This window comes from Bombina bombina, chromosome 9 (genome assembly GCF_027579735.1).
Source record: "Bombina bombina isolate aBomBom1 chromosome 9, aBomBom1.pri, whole genome shotgun sequence".
NCBI lineage: Eukaryota > Metazoa > Chordata > Amphibia > Anura > Bombinatoridae > Bombina > Bombina bombina.
Genome location: NC_069507.1, coordinates 275,135,423 through 275,151,794, shown reverse-complemented (window position 1 = coordinate 275,151,794; position 16,372 = coordinate 275,135,423). Strand labels below are relative to the sequence as shown.

At 39.6% G+C, this 16,372-nt stretch overlaps 1 protein-coding gene across 1 annotated transcript; it reads left to right on the top strand.

The window, feature by feature from the left end:
- Positions 1 to 2,975: 2,975 nt before the first annotated feature.
- Positions 2,976 to 16,089, top strand: LOC128639709 (epidermal differentiation-specific protein-like). Its single transcript, XM_053691825.1, has 2 exons — positions 2,976 to 2,982; positions 14,003 to 16,089. The coding sequence occupies exon 2, from the start codon at positions 14,008 to 14,010 to the stop codon at positions 14,992 to 14,994; it is 987 nt and encodes a 328-aa protein (XP_053547800.1). The 5' UTR covers positions 2,976 to 2,982; positions 14,003 to 14,007; the 3' UTR covers positions 14,995 to 16,089.
- Positions 16,090 to 16,372: the final 283 nt, after the last annotated feature.

Here is a 16,372-nt window from a genome sequence, read left to right as displayed (position 1 = left end):
TGATGTGTATGAGGTGTAGTGTCAGGGTGCTGTGTGTGTACAGGAATACAGTCTCACACTGATGTGTATGAGGTGTAGTGTCAGGGTGCTGTGTGTGTACAGGAATAGCAGACTTACAATGATGTGTATGAGGTGTAGTGTGTGGGTGCTATGTGTGTACAGGAATAGCAGACTCACACTGATGTGTATGAGGTGTAGTGTCACGGTGCTGTGTGTGTACAGGAATACAGTCTCACACTGATGTGTATGAGGTGTAGTGTCAGGTGCTGTGTGTGTACAGGAATAGCAGACTCACACTGATGTGTATGAGGTGTAGTGTCAGGGTGCTGTGTGTGTACAGGAATACAGTCTCACACTGATGTGTATGAGGTGTAGTGTCAGGGTTCTGTGTGTGTACAGGAATACAGTCTCACACTGATGTGTATGAGGTGTAATGTCAGGGTGCTGTGTGTGTACAGGAATAGCAGTTAACACTGATGTGTATGAGGTGTAGTGTCAGAGTGCTGTGTGTGTACAGGAATAGCAGACTTACACTGATGTGTATGAGGTGTAGTGTAAGGGTGCTGTGTGTGTACAGGAATAGCAGACTCACAATGATATGTATGAGGTGTAGTGTCAGGGTGCTGTGTGTCAAGAGAAATAGCAGTCTCACACTGATGTGTATGAGGTGTAGTGTCAGGATTCTGTGTGTGTACAGGAATAGCAGTCTCACACTGATGTGTATGAGGTGTAGTGTCAGGGTGCTGTGTGTGTACAGGAATAGCAGACTCACACTGATGTGTATGAGGTGTAGTGTCAGGGTGCTGTGTGTGTACAGGAATAGCTGACTCACACTGATCTGTATGAGGTGTAGTGTCAGGGTGCTGTGTGTGTACAGGAATAGCAGACTCACACTGATGTGTATGAGGTGTAGTGTCAGGGTGCTGTGTGTGTACAGGAATAGCAGACTCACACTGATGTGTATGAGCTGTAGTGTGTGGGTGCTATGTGTGTACAGGAATAGCAGATTCACACTGATGTGTATGAGGTGTAGTGTCAGGGTGCTGTGTGTGTACAGGAATAGCAGACTCACACTGATGTGTATGAGGTGTAGTGTAAGGGTGCTGTGTGTGTACAGGAATAGCAGACTCACACTGATGTGTATGAGGTGTAGTGTCAGGGTGCTGTGTGTGTACAGGAATAGCAGATTCACACTGATGTGTATGAGGTGTAGTGTCAGGGTGCTGTGTGTGTACAGGAAGAGCAGACTCACACTGATTTGTATGAGGTGTAGTGTCAGGGTGCTGTGTGTGTACAGGAAGAGCAGACTCACACTGATGTGTATGAGGTGTAGTGTGAGGGTGCTGTGTGTGTACAGGAATAGCAGACTCACACTGATGTGTATGAGGTGTAGTGTCAGGGTGCTGTGTGTGTACAGGAATAGCAGACTCACACTGATGTGTATGAGGTGTAGTGTCAGGGTGCTGTGTGTGTACAGGAATAGCAGACTCACACTGATGTGTATGAGGTGTAGTGTGAGGGTGCTGTGTGTGTACAGGAATAGCAGACTCACACTGATGTGTATGAGGTGTAGTGTCAGGGTGCTGTGTGTGTACAGGAATAGCAGACTCACACTGATGTGTATGAGGTGTAGTGTGAGGGTGCTGTGTGTGTACAGGAATAGCAGACTCACACTGATGTGTATGAGGTGTAGTGTCAGGGTGCTGTGTGTGTACAGGAATAGCAGACTCACACTGATGTGTATGAGGTGTAGTGTCAGGGTGCTGTGTGTGTACAGGAATAGCAGACTAACACTGATGTGTATGAGGTGTAGTGTGAGGGTGCTGTGTGTGTACAGGAATAGCAGACACACTGATGTGTATGAGGTGTAGTGTCAGGGTGCTGTGTGTGTACAGGAATAGCAGTCTCACACTGATGTGTATGAGGTGTAGTGTCAGGGTGCTGTGTGTGTACAGGAATAGCAGACTCACACTGATGTGTATGAGGTGTAGTGTCAGCGTGCTGTGTGTTTAGAGGAATAGCAGACTCACACTGATGTGTATGAGGAGTAGTGTGAGGGCGCTGTGTGTTTAGAGGAATAGCAGTCTCACACTGATGTGTATGAGGTGTAGTGTCAGAGTGCTGTGTGTGTACAGGAATAGCAGTCTCACACTGATGTGTATGAGGTGTAGTGTCAGGGTTCTGTGTGTGTACAGGAATAGCAGTCTCACACTGATGTGTATGAGGTGTAGTGTGAGGGTGCTGTGTGTTTAGAGGAATAGCAGACTCACACTGATGTGTATGAGGTGTAGTGTTAGGGTGCTGTGTGTGTACAGGAATAGCAGACTCACACTGATGTGTATGAGGTGTAGTGTCAGGGTGCTGTGTGTGTACAGGAATAGCAGACTCACACTGATGTGTATGAGGTGTAATGTCAGGGTGTTGTGTGTGTACAGGAATAGCAGACTCACACTGATGTGTATGAGGTGTAGTGTCAGGGTTCTGTGTGTGTACAGGAATAGCAGTCTCACACTGATGTGTATGAGGTGTAGTGTGAGGGCGCTGTGTGTTTAGAGGAATAGCAAACTCACACTGATGTGTATGAGGTGTAGTGTTAGGGTGCTGTGTGTGTACAGGAATAGCAGTCTCACACTGATGTGTATGAGGTGTAGTGTCAGAGTGCTGTGTGTGTACAGGAATAGCAGTCTCACACTGATGTGTATGAGGTGTAGTGTCAGGGTGCTGTGTGTGTACAGGAATAGCAGACTCACACTAATGTGTATGGGGGAGCTTTGTGTAGCTAGTGCATCTCCCTGTGACTTTCCTCATGACACACATAAAGCTGTGACATCTCAGTTGTACCGGATCCAGCCTGAGGGTGGGAGTCACCTATTGTCAGCACCCACTGATCTCATCCAGCTCATCCTGTGCCCTTAGGGATATGAGGGTACAAAAGCAACTGGCAGATGCAGAGGGTAGTCAGCTAGAGGATCAGATCAGAGGGTGAGTAAGGGCACAGTGTGTGGGGTGTTGGGTATAGTGAATGGGGTGGGACACGGTGTTAAGTAGGGTGTATAGTGTGTGAGATGGGGGCAGGGTGTGTGATGTGGGGGGGCACAGTGTGTGAGGTGGTGGGCACAGTGTGTGAGGTGGGGGCAGTGGCGTATTTAGGTTTTGTGCTGCCCTAGGCACTCAAAATTCTGCTGCCCACCTCCCCAAAGTTTTTAGGCCTGTTTTCCCCTTAATATTTTTATTGGTCAGGGTGAAACTTTTTTTTTATTTTTTCATAACAATTCCAAGGAAAATGGGCTAGAAAAACACGTGCATACAGGTAGGTTGCATTGCAAGCATCTCATACCATTTTATCCCTGAGAGAAGGGAGAGAAAAGAAGGGGAGGGGAGAAAAGGGAGGGAAAGGAAAGAAGGGAGGGAGGGAATGAAGAATACACTTTGGGGCATATTTATCAATGTCTGTCGGACCTGATCCGACACTGCGGATCAGGTCCGCCAGACCTCGCTGAATACGGCGAGCAATACGCTCGCCGTATTCAGCATTGCACCAGCAGCTCACAAGAGCTGCTGGTACAACGCCGCCCCCTGCAAACTCGCGGCCAATATGCCGCCAGCAGGGGGCTGTCAATCAACTCGATCGTACTCGATCGGGTTGTATTGTGGCGATGTCTGTCCGCCTGCTCAGAGCAGGCGGACAGTGTTATGAAGCAGCGGTCTTTGTGACCGCTGCTTCATAACTGCTGTTTCTGGTGAGTCTGAAGACTCGACAGAAACAGGGGCCATCAAGCTCCTTACGGAGCTTGTTAAATAGAGCCCTTTGATTCAATCACTGCCCTTCACATGCAACAGTAATTACCATCAATCAAGTAATTAAACTTTTTAAGTGTCTGTTTAATAGTTACTCTGTGGGTTCATGAATGCAGAGACAGCGAGGTATTAGTAGCTGACATACATTAGTGCTGAGAGTTTATTATTAGACATCACATGAATGCAGAGACAGCTAGCTATTAGTAGCTAACATACATTAGCACTGAGAGTTTATGATTAGACATCACATGAATGCAGAGAAAGCTATTAGTAGCTAACATACATTAGCACTGAGAGTTTATGATTAGACATCACATGAATGCAAAGAAAGCTATTAGTAGCTAACATACATTAGCACTGAGTGTTTATGATTATACATCACATGAATGCAGAGAAAGCTATTAGTAGCTAACATACATTAGTGCTGAGAGTTTATTATTAGACATCACATGAATGCAGAGACAGCTAGCTATTAGTAACTAACATACATTAGCGCTGAGAGTTTATGATTAGACATCACATGAATGCAGAGAAAGCTAGCTATTAGTAGCTAACATACATTAGCGCTGAGAGTTTATGATTAGACATCACATGAATGCAGAGACAGCTAGCTATTAGTAACTAACATACATTAGCGCTGAGAGTTTATGATTAGACATCACATGAATGCAGATAAAGCTAGCTATTAGTAATTAACATACATTAGCACTGAGAGTTTATGATTAGACATCACATGAATGCAGAGACAGCTAGCTATTAGTAGCTAACATACAATAGCGCTGAGAGTTTATGATTAGACATCACATGAATGCAGAGGCAGCTAGCTATTAGTAGCTAACATACATTTGGCACTGAGAGTTTATGATTAAACATCACATGAATGCAGAGACAGCTAGCTATTAGTAGCTAACATACATTAGCGCTGAGAGTTTATGATTAGACATCACATGAATGCAGAGACAGCTAGCTATTAGTAGCTAACATACATTAGCACTGAGAGTTTATGATTAGACATCACATGAATGCAGAGAAAGCTAGCTATTAGTAGCTAACATACATTAGCACTGAGAGTTTATGATTAGACATCACATGAATGCAGAGACAGCTAGCTATTAGTAGCTAACATACATTAGCGCTGAGAGTTTATGATTAGACATCACATGAATGCAGAGACAGTTAGTTATTAGTAGCTAACATACATTAGCGCTGAGAGCTTATGATTAGACATCACATGAATGCAGAGAAAGCTAGCTATTAGTAGCTAACATACATTAGTGCTGAGAGTTTATGATTAGACATCACATGAATGCAGAGACAGCTATTAGTAGCTAACATACATTAGCACTGAGAGTTTATGATTAGACATCACATGAATGCAGAGAAAGCTAGCTATTAGTAGCTAACATACATTAGCACTGAGAGTTTATGATTAGACATCACTTGAATGCAGAGACAGCTAGCTATTAGTAGCTAACATACATTAGTGCTGAGAGTTTATGATTAGACATCACATGAATGCAGAGAAAGCTAGCTATTAGTAGCTAACATACATTAGCACTGAGAGTTTATGATTAGACATCACTTGAATGCAGAGACAGCTAGCTATTAGTAGCTAACATACATTAGTGCTGAGAGTTTATGATTAGACATCACATGAATGCAGAGAAAGCTAGCTATTAGTAGCTAACATACATTAGCGCTGAGAGTTTATTATTAGACATCACATGAATGCAGAGACAGCTAGTTATTAGTAGCTAACATACATTAACGCTGAGAGTTTATTATTAGACATCACATGAATGCAGAGATAGCTAGCTATTAGTAGCTAACATACATTAGCGCTGAGAGTTTATTATTAGACATCACATGAATGCAGAGACAGCTAGTTATTAGTAGCTAACATACATTAACGCTGAGAGTTTATGATTAGACATCACATGAATGCAGAGATAGCTAGCTATTAGTAGCTGACATACATTAGCGCTGAGAGTTTATGATTAGACATCACATGAATGCAGAGACAGCTAGCTATTAGTAGCTAACATACATTAGCACTGAGAGTTTATGATTAGACATCACATGAATGCAGAGACAGCTAGCTATTAGTAGCTAACATACATTAGCGCTGAGAGTTTATGATTAGACATCACATGAATGCAGAGAAAGCTAGCTATTAGTAGCTAACATACATTAGCGCTGAGAGTTTATGATTAGACATCACATGAATGCAGAGACAGCTAGCTATTAGTAACTAACATACATTAGCGCTGAGAGTTTATGATTAGACACCACATGAATGCAGAGACAGCTAGCTATTAGTAGCTAACATACATTAGCGCTGAGAGTTTATGATTAGACATCACATGAATGCAGAGAAAGCTAGCTATTTGTAACTAACATACATTAGCCCTGAGAGTTTATGATTAGACATCACATGAATGCAGAGACAGCTAGCTATTAGTAGCTAACATACATTAGCGCTGAGAGTTTATGATTAGACATCACATGAATGCAGAGACAGCTAGCTATTAGTAACTAACATACATTAGCGCTGAGAGTTTATGATTAGACATCACATGAATGCAGAGAAAGCTAGCTATTTGTAACTAACATACATTAGCACTGAGAGTTTATGATTAGACATTACATGAATGCAGAGACAGCTAGTTATTAGTAACTAACATACATTAGCACTGATAGTTTATGATTAGACATTACATGAATGCAGAGACAGCTAGCTATTAGTAACTAACATACATTAGCGCTGAGAGTTTATGATGAGATAATCACATGAATGCAGAGACAGCTAGCTATTAGTAACTAACATACATTAGCGCTGAGAGTTTATGATTAGACATCACATGAATGCAGAGACAGCTAGCTATTAGTAGCTAACATACATTAGCACTGAGAGTTTATGATTAGACATCACATGAATGCAGAGACAGCTAGCTATTAGTAACTAACATACATTAGCGCTGAGAGTTTATGATTAGACATCACATGAATGCAGAGAAAGCTAGCTATTAGTAACTAACATACATTAGCGCTGAGAGTTTATGATTAGACATCACATGAATGCAGAGACAGCTAGCTATTAGTAACTAACATACATTAGCGCTGAGAGTTTATGATTAGACATCACATGAATGCAGAGACAGCTAGCTATTAGTAGCTAACATACATTAGCGCTGAGAGTTTATGATTAGACATCACATGAATACAGAGACAGCTAGCTATTAGTAGCTAACATACATTAGCGCTGAGAGTTTATGATTAGACATCACATGAATGCAGAGACAGCTAGCTATTAGTAGCTAACATACATTAGCGCTGAGAGTTTATGATTAGACATCACATGAATGCAGAGAAAGCTATTAGTAGCTAACATACATTAGCGCTGAGAGTTTATGATTAGACATCACATGAATGCAGAGACAGCTAGCTATTAGTAACTAACATACATCAGCACTGAGAGTTTATGATTAGACATCACATGAATGCAGAGAAAGCTAGTTATTAGTAACTAACATACATTAGCGCTGAGAGTTTATAATTAGACATCACATGAATGCAGAGAAAGCTAGCTATTAGTAGCTAACATACATTAGCACTGAGAGTTTATGATTTGACATCACATGAATTCAGAGAAAGCTAACTATTAGTAGCTAACATACATTAGCGCTGAGAGTTTATGATTAGACATCACATGAATGCAGAGACAGCTAGCTATTAGTAACTATCATACATTAGCGCTGAGAGTTTATGATTAGACATCACATGAATGCAGAGACAGCTAGCTATTAGTAGCTAACATACATTAGCGCTGAGAGTTTATGATTAGATACCACATGAATGCAGAGAAAGCTATTAGTAGCTAACATACATTAGCGCTGAGAGTTTATGATTAGACATCACATGAATGCAGAGAAAGCTAGCTATTAGTAGCTAACATACATTAGTGCTGAGAGTTTATGATTAGACATCACATGAATGCAGAGACAGCTAGCTATTAGTAGCTAACATACATTAACACTGAGAGATTATGATTAGACATCACATGAATGCAGAGACAGCTAACTATTAGTAACTAACATACATTAGCGCTGAGAGTTTATGATTAGACATGACATGAATGCAGAGAAAGCTAGCTATTAGTAACTAACATACATTAGCGCTGAGAGTTTATGATTAGACATCACATGAATGCAGAGAAAGCTAGCTATTAGTAGCTAACATACATTAGCGCTGAGAGTTTATTATTAGACATCACATGAATGCAGAGACAGCTAGCTATTAGTAGCTAACATACATTAGCACTGAGAGTTTATGATTAGACATCACATGAATGCAGAGACAGCTAGCTATTAGTAGCTAACATACATTAGCACTGAGAGTTTATGATTAGATATCACATGAATGCAGAGACAGCTAGCTATTAGTAGCTAACATACATTAGCGCTGAGAGTTTATGATTAGACATCACATGAATGCAGAGAGAGCTAGCTATTAGTAACTAACATACATTAGCGCTGAGAGTTTATGATTAGACATCACATGAATGCAGAGACAGCTAGCTATTAGTAGCTAACATACATTAGCGCTGAGAGTTTATGATTAGACATCACATGAATGCAGAGAAAGCTAGCTATTTGTAACTAACATACATTAGCGCTGAGAGTTTATGATTAGACATCACATGAATGCAGAGAAAACTAGCTATTAGTAGCTAACATACATTAGCGCTGAGAGTTTATGATTAGACATTACATGAATGCAGAGACAGCTAGCTATTAGTAACTAACATACATTAGCGCTGAGAGTTTATGATTAGACATCACATGAATGCAGAGACAGCTAGCTATTAGTAACTAACATACATTAGCGCTGAGAGTTTATGATTAGACATCACATGAATGCAGAGACAGCTAGCTATTAGTAGCTAACATACATTAGCGCTGAGAGTTTATGATTAGACATTACATGAATGCAGACACAGCTAGCTATTATTAACTAACATACATTAGCGCTGAGAGTTTATGATGAGATAATCACATGAATGCAGAGACAGCTAGCTATTAGTAACTAACATACATTAGCGCTGAGAGTTTATGATTAGACATCACATGAATGCAGAGACAGCTAGCTATTAGTAGCTAACATACATTAGCGCTGAGAGTTTATGATTAGACATCACATGAATACAGAGACAGCTAGCTATTTTTAGCTAACATACATTAGCACTGAGAGTTTATGATTAGACATCACATGAATGCAGAGACAGCTAGCTATTAGTAGCTAACATACATTAGCGCTGAGAGTTTATGATTAGACATCACATGAATGCAGAGACAGCTAGCTATTAGTAGCTAACATACATTAGCGCTGAAAGTTTATGATTAGACGTCACATGAATGCAGAGACAGCTAGCTATTAGTAGCTAACATACATTAGCGCTGAGAGTTTATGATTAGACATCACATGAATGCAGAGACAGCTAGCTATTTGTAGCTAACATACATTAGCACTGAGAGTTTATGATTAGACATCACATGAATGCAGAGACAGCTAGCTATTAGTAACTAAAATACATTAGCGCTGAGAGTTTATGATTAGATTCACATGAATGCAGATAAAGCTAGCTATTAGTAGCTAACATACATTAGCACTGAGAGTTTATGATTAGACATCACATGAATGCAGAGACAGCTAGCTATTAGTAACTAACATACATTAGCGCTGAGAGTTTATGATTAGACATCACATGAATGCAGAGAAAACTAGTTATTAGTAGCTAACATACATTAGCGCTGAGAGTTTATGATTAGACATCACATGAATGCAGAGAAAGCTAACTATTAGTAGCTAACGTACATTAGCACTGAGAGTTTATGATTTGACATCACATGAATTCAGAGAAAGCTAACTATTAGTAGCTAACATACATTAGCGCTGAGAGTTTATGATTAGACATCACATGAATGCAGAGACAGCTAGCTATTAGTAACTATCATACATTAGCGCTGAGAGTTTATGATTAGACATCACATGAATGCAGAGACAGCTAGCTATTAGTAGCTAACATACATTAGCACTGAGAGTTTATGATTAGACACCACATGAATGCAGAGAAAGCTATTAGTAGCTAACATACATTAGCGCTGAGAGTTTATGATTAGACATCACATGAATGCAGAGACAGCTAGCTATTAGTAGCTAACATACATTAGTGCTGAGAGTTTATGATTAGACATCACATGAATGCAGAGACAGCTAGCTATTAGTAGCTAACACATTAACACTGAGAGTTTATGATTAGACATCACATGAATGCAGAGACAGCTAAATATTAGTAACTAACATACATTAGTGCTGAGAGTTTATGATTAGACATGACATGAATGCAGAGAAAGCTAACTATTAGTAACTAACATACATTAGTGCTGAGAGTTTATGATTAGACATCACATGAATGCAGAGACAGCTAGCTATTAGTAGCTAACATACATTAGCACTGAGAGTTTATGATTAGACACCACATGAATGCAGAGAAAGCTATTAGTAGCTAATATACATTAGCGCTGAGAGTTTATGATTAGACATCACATGAATGCAGAGACAGCTAGCTATTAGTAGCTAACATACATTAGCGCTGAGAGTTTATGATTAGACACCACATGAATGCAGAGAAAGCTATTAGTAGCTAATATACATTAGCGCTGAGAGTTTATGATTAGACATCACATGAATGCAGAGAAAGCTAGCTATTAGTAGCTAACATACATTAGTGCTGAGAGTTTATGATTAGACATCACATGAATGCAGAGACAGCTAGCTATTAGTAGCTAACATACATTAACACTGAGAGTTTATGATTAGACATCACATGAATGCAGAGACAGCTAAATATTAGTAACTAACATACATTAGCGCTGAGAGTTTATGATTAGACATGACATGAATGCAGAGAAAGCTAGCTATTAGTAACTAACATACATTAGTGCTGAGAGTTTATGATTAGACATCACATGAATGCAGAGACAGCTAGCTATTAGTAGCTAACATACATTAGCACTGAGAGTTTATGATTAGACATCACATGAATACAGAGACAGCTAGTTATTAGTAGCTAACATACATTAGCACTGAGAGTTTATGATTAGACATCACATGAATGCAGAGAAAGCTAGCTATTAGTAGCTAACATACATTAGTGCTGAGAGTTTATGATTAGACATCACATGAATGCAGAGACAGCTAGCTATTAGTAGCTAACATACATTAGTGCTGAGAGTTTATGATTAGACATCACATGAATGCAGAGACAGCTAGCTATTAGTAGCTACCATACATTAGCGCTGAGAGTTTATGATTAGACATCACAAGCTGATCTATGCAGTGCCTAGATGCATCCAGTCTGTTAGTGCAATAAGCACTGCGCTCGCAGACCCACCACAGCTGACAAGGTTAGGCAGCATATCAGCACAAGGTCTTCTCCTCCAGCCTCACCTTGTAAGCATATCCCCGGTCAAGTTTCTCACCAAGAACGCCTCCACTGCAAAAAGAGCATCGGCTCTAAATGAAGCAACATGCCGTGTGTGTGTCTTGTTACTGTGTGTCATGTGAGTATACATGCCATGTGTGTGTGTCTAGTTAATGTGTGTCATGTTGGTATACATGCCGTGTGTGTGCCTAGTTAATGTGTGTCATGTTGGTATACATGCCATGTGTGTGTGTCTAGTTACTGTGTCATGTGGGTATACATGCCATGTGTGTGTGTCTAGTTACTGTGTCATGTGGGTATACATGCCATGTGTGTGAGTCTATTTACTGTGTCATGTGGGTATACATTGATAAATGTGACAATAGCCACTAGAGGGCGCTATAGAACAATCTATGATATAAAGGATTGCAATCACCCTCCAATAAAATAGAACTCCAATATTAACAATATTAAATGACAATTCTCACAATAACCTAAACCTAACAGGATAACCCCTTGCTGAGGAAAAATATTTTACAAGCGCTAATGCTATTATAACTGTGTTAACAGCGCTGTTCCTATAAGAAATGTATTAATAAAATAATTAATATGATGATGAACGAATATATCTATACACAGAACTCTCTTTTTCACTTTAGCAAAGCTGTCAGCTTCACAGGACAGCAACAAAATAAATGAAAGTTGTTTTTTTTCCGTTTTTGTTTTGTTTTATATGATTTAACATCCAGCCCCAACCCTAAGTTCCACTTACTAATGCCTCTCACTGGATTGGGTCAGCCCAAATAGGACTGCCTCAAATAAGCAGTTAATGGGCCATGCAATGATCTTAACCACTGTCATCCAGTAGATGGCGCAGCATGTTGCGTAATGGTGGGCAGACCTGCTTGTGCCTCTCCATTGCACAACATGTAGCTGTGAAAAAAAAAATGCTGGGGGGAAAAAAATTCCAATTTTTTTTTTAAAGCCAATAAAAAATATATATTTTTGCCCATATGAGAGGTGAAGCACTGCCTCACCTGCCTCTAGTGACTGCATATCACTGCTGTATCTATATATATTGTTGTTTTGGTAGAATGCAAGATTGAACAGGGATTATCTGCTGAAGCTGCCTAGAAGCTGTGAACTCATCTGAAATACAATGCCCGTGTCTAAACACTGATAAGGGGGATGGAGCAGACTGCTCCAGACAGCATGGCTTTGTAACTAATTTTGCTGATTTTTGAAAATTATTTTAAAATACTTGCCAGCAATTTTTAAACATTTTTATTATGCAAACTATTTTTACTTAGTTAGCCCTTTTAGGGTATGCACAGATCTCAACATGTTTTATGCTCTATCTGAATCATGAAATAAAAAATTTGGGTTTAGTATCCATTTAATATAAATCATAGCAAAATGTATTATTCATTTATTTAAAAGGATTTTATCTTTTATTTATTTTTTTAAACCACATTTGTGCAGTGTCTATTACTTCCTGTCACAGCCCTAGAAGGAGGCTGCGGTATCTGCGGGAAGTTTAGCTAGCCTGCTATCATAAAACTCCCAGAGTTGGTTTAGTATTAAAGGGACAATATACACCAATTTTTTCTTTGCATAAATGTTTTGTAGATGATCCATTTATTTAGCCCATCTGGGAGTGTTTTGTAACAATGTTTAGTTTTGCTTATTTTTTAATAACATTGTGCAGATTTTCAGACTCATAACCAAGCCCCTCAGTGTCAGAAGTAGATGCGCTTTTCCAGTCTACTGCTGGCTTCTGTTTGTATAATCTGTCTTTTCATATGCAGGGAAGGGGGAGGGGGGGTTGTCTGCTATTTAGCCACTTTCCCTGGGTGTTCCTGCTTATCTAATCAACAGTGCTAAACTGGAAGCTTCTAAGTAAGTGTTTAAAAGGTTTTATACTGAATTTTTAGATCAGTATCTGTGCATATTCTTCTTTATAGTAGTGTCTATTACATGCAGTTATATGAAAAGTGGTGTACACTGTCCCTTTAAGTGAATAAACAGCGAGTCAGCTTTGCTCATGTTCCACTCTTATCAGACTGAGGGCAGGGGTTACAGTGAGAGTTTCTAATTACTAATTTTGCAAGAAAGCAAGTAAGTTGTTTGCTGTTTTTTTACAGTCTGTTTTTTTTTATATTTGCTTTGATTTAATATATTTGTTTTTACCAAAGGAGCACTGTTTAATATCCCTTTAAGCTAAGGTTATGTGAGTTCCAGCTGGTAATTCTAGAGTGAGTTGCGTGGGAGGTAATACGATTACTTTATACAGATGTACTTATGGGTGAAATAAGCAAATATCTTATGGAACTGACTAGAGGTTAAGGCTAGAGAAACAGTAAAGTCAGTAAAGCTTTGTTTGAGTCGCTGCTCTCAAGAGAGAGATTTAAGAAGTGACGGAAAAAATTGTTTATCTGAAATAGTATTTATTGCCTTTTTACAGAGCTAATGTGAGAGCTAAATAATGGTCAAAATCTCATTATAGCCCTGTATATTGTTTAGAGGCACTCACTACATTTCTGGATCTGCAGGTGAAAACACAAATATAAAATGCACTGTATATATATACATCAAAGTGGTCTCTGAATGCTCATCTGTGATTTCAAAGCTATGTCTACATGCAAGAGAGATTTTGTTAACAACAACCTAAAATACCAATCAAACCCAACACATAATATTCATTTCTCTTTCTATTCTCAGTGATCATGAACAAAATTATCGTTTTCCAGAAGCCCAACTTTCAGGGTCTCCACAGGGAATTCACTTCAACCCAGAAGGACCTCAGAGAGTGGAACTTTAGCTTGTGCATTTCATCTATAAAAATTACTGGTCAACCATGGCTGCTCTGTGAAGAAGCCAACTGTGTGGGAGCTAGATATGTGTACGAGGAGGGGGATTACTCTGTGATTCAGTCAGCCATGTATATTCAGAGTCTGGAACTAATTACAGAAGATCTAAGTAAGCCCAAAATTACCCTTTATTCAGGTGAGAAACGCTCTAAAGACTTCACCAGTGAGACAAACTTAACTTATGGGGATTTCAATGACAAAGCAGACAGCTGTCTTGCCCATCAAGGGGTATGGCTCCTCTATGAAAGCACTGATCTGAAAAAATATATTATAGTTCGTCCAGCACAAAAGAAGGTAGATCTGAATAAACTCTTTTTCGGTAAAATTACTTCCTATATAAAGCCTCTTAAACCAGGAAAAGCCAAGATTACCACAAATGTTTTATGGGATCAGTTGACCAAAGGGGATGAGGAAGTGGAAGCTGTCAAAACCCTGAGTGGGGATAACTCATCAAGTGAAGAAACAGAATTTGTGGTCACCAGCAGTAAAACAGTAGAAGCCACTATGACATATAGCTTTAACTTTTCCACCAGCACCTCACTGGAAATTTCTGGAACTATCAAACTGATTGGCGAAGTCAGTACCAGTGTCTCCAACACCTTCACCTATGACACAGGGAGATCACAATCTGAGACAGTGGCAACAGTGGTAGAGGTTGAGATACCAGCCAAGATACCGCCAAAGAGTCGGCTTAAAGTCAACGTCTTGAGAAAAAAGTATACAGCACGGGTCCCTATTGAAGTGATCATAGAAAGAAACAATTCTAAAAGCACCATCATGGGAGAGCTGGTATGTGATTCAGGAAGGACAATCTATGCTGAGTACAATGTGGAGGACATGTAGAGTATCAGTTCTGGTGACAAGAATCACAAGGGCCACCATATTTGCTTGGGCAAACACTCTCCAATAATTCAGTTTAATTACCACAAGATAGATTAATACAATATCCTACTAATGGCTAATACGGGATCCCCCTCTAGAAGCATAAGACTATGTTTGTATTCGCGCTACACAACTCAGCAGCTTGTCCACTGGAACTCAAATGCTGATTTCGCTTTACACCTGTGGTTACTGAACCCAAACCAGTGCTAAAGCCACACTTATTGTGTTACAGAACCCAAACTAATGCTAGAGCCACAGTTATTGTGTTACTGAACCCAAACTAACGCTAGAGACACACTTATTGTGTTACTGAACCCAAACTAATGCTAGAGCCACACTTTTTTTTTTTTCCAAACTCAAACTAACGCTAGAGACACACTTATTGTGTTACTGAACCCAAACTAACGCTAGAGCCACACTTATTGTGTTACCAAACTCAAACTAACGCTAGAGACACACTTATTGTGTTACTGAACCCAAACTAATGCTAGAGCCACACTTATTGTGTTACCAAACTCAAACTAACGCTAGAGACACACTTATTGTGTTACCAAACTCAAACTAACGCTAGAGACACACTTATTGTGTTACCAAACTCAAACTAACGCTAGAGACACACTTATTGTGTTACCAAACCCAAACTAACGCTAGAGCCACACTTATTGTGTTACCAAACCCAAACTAACGCTAGAGCCACACTTATTGTGTTACCAAACCCAAACTAACGCTAGAGCCACACTTATTGTGTTACCGAACCCAAACTAACGCTAGAGCCACACTTATTGTGTTACCGAACCCAAACTAACGCTAGAGCCACACTTATTGTGTTACTGAACCCAAACTAGAGCTAGAGATACAGCTATTGGACCCAGGCTAACACTACAACTCATTTGCTGCTTATCAGGTGGCCACAGAGCAATAATGCACTCTAGATTATTATTAGTAATATATAATAGTAAATAATAAGCGCTTCCAAGGTGTGGTTCCTCTGAACACTGAAGCTAATTACAGGTGATCCAACAGAATTCCTTAATAAACTGTTACTGTTAACAAAAAGGCAAATGTCTGTATGACTATTTATTTTATTTCTAAACACAGACACATAACAGAAAATGTGATTGATTTATGGAATAAACTTTCATTAGAGGTGGTAATGACAAACACATGGGGGACTTCAAAAATGCTATCCTACATACTTACTACCTGAGATAAGCACACGGCTATCCTACTTACTAATTAATGCCTGGGATAAGCATAGGGCTATCCTACTTAATAATTAATGCCTGGGATAAGCATAGGGCTATCCTACTTACTAATTAATGCCTGGGATAAGCATAGG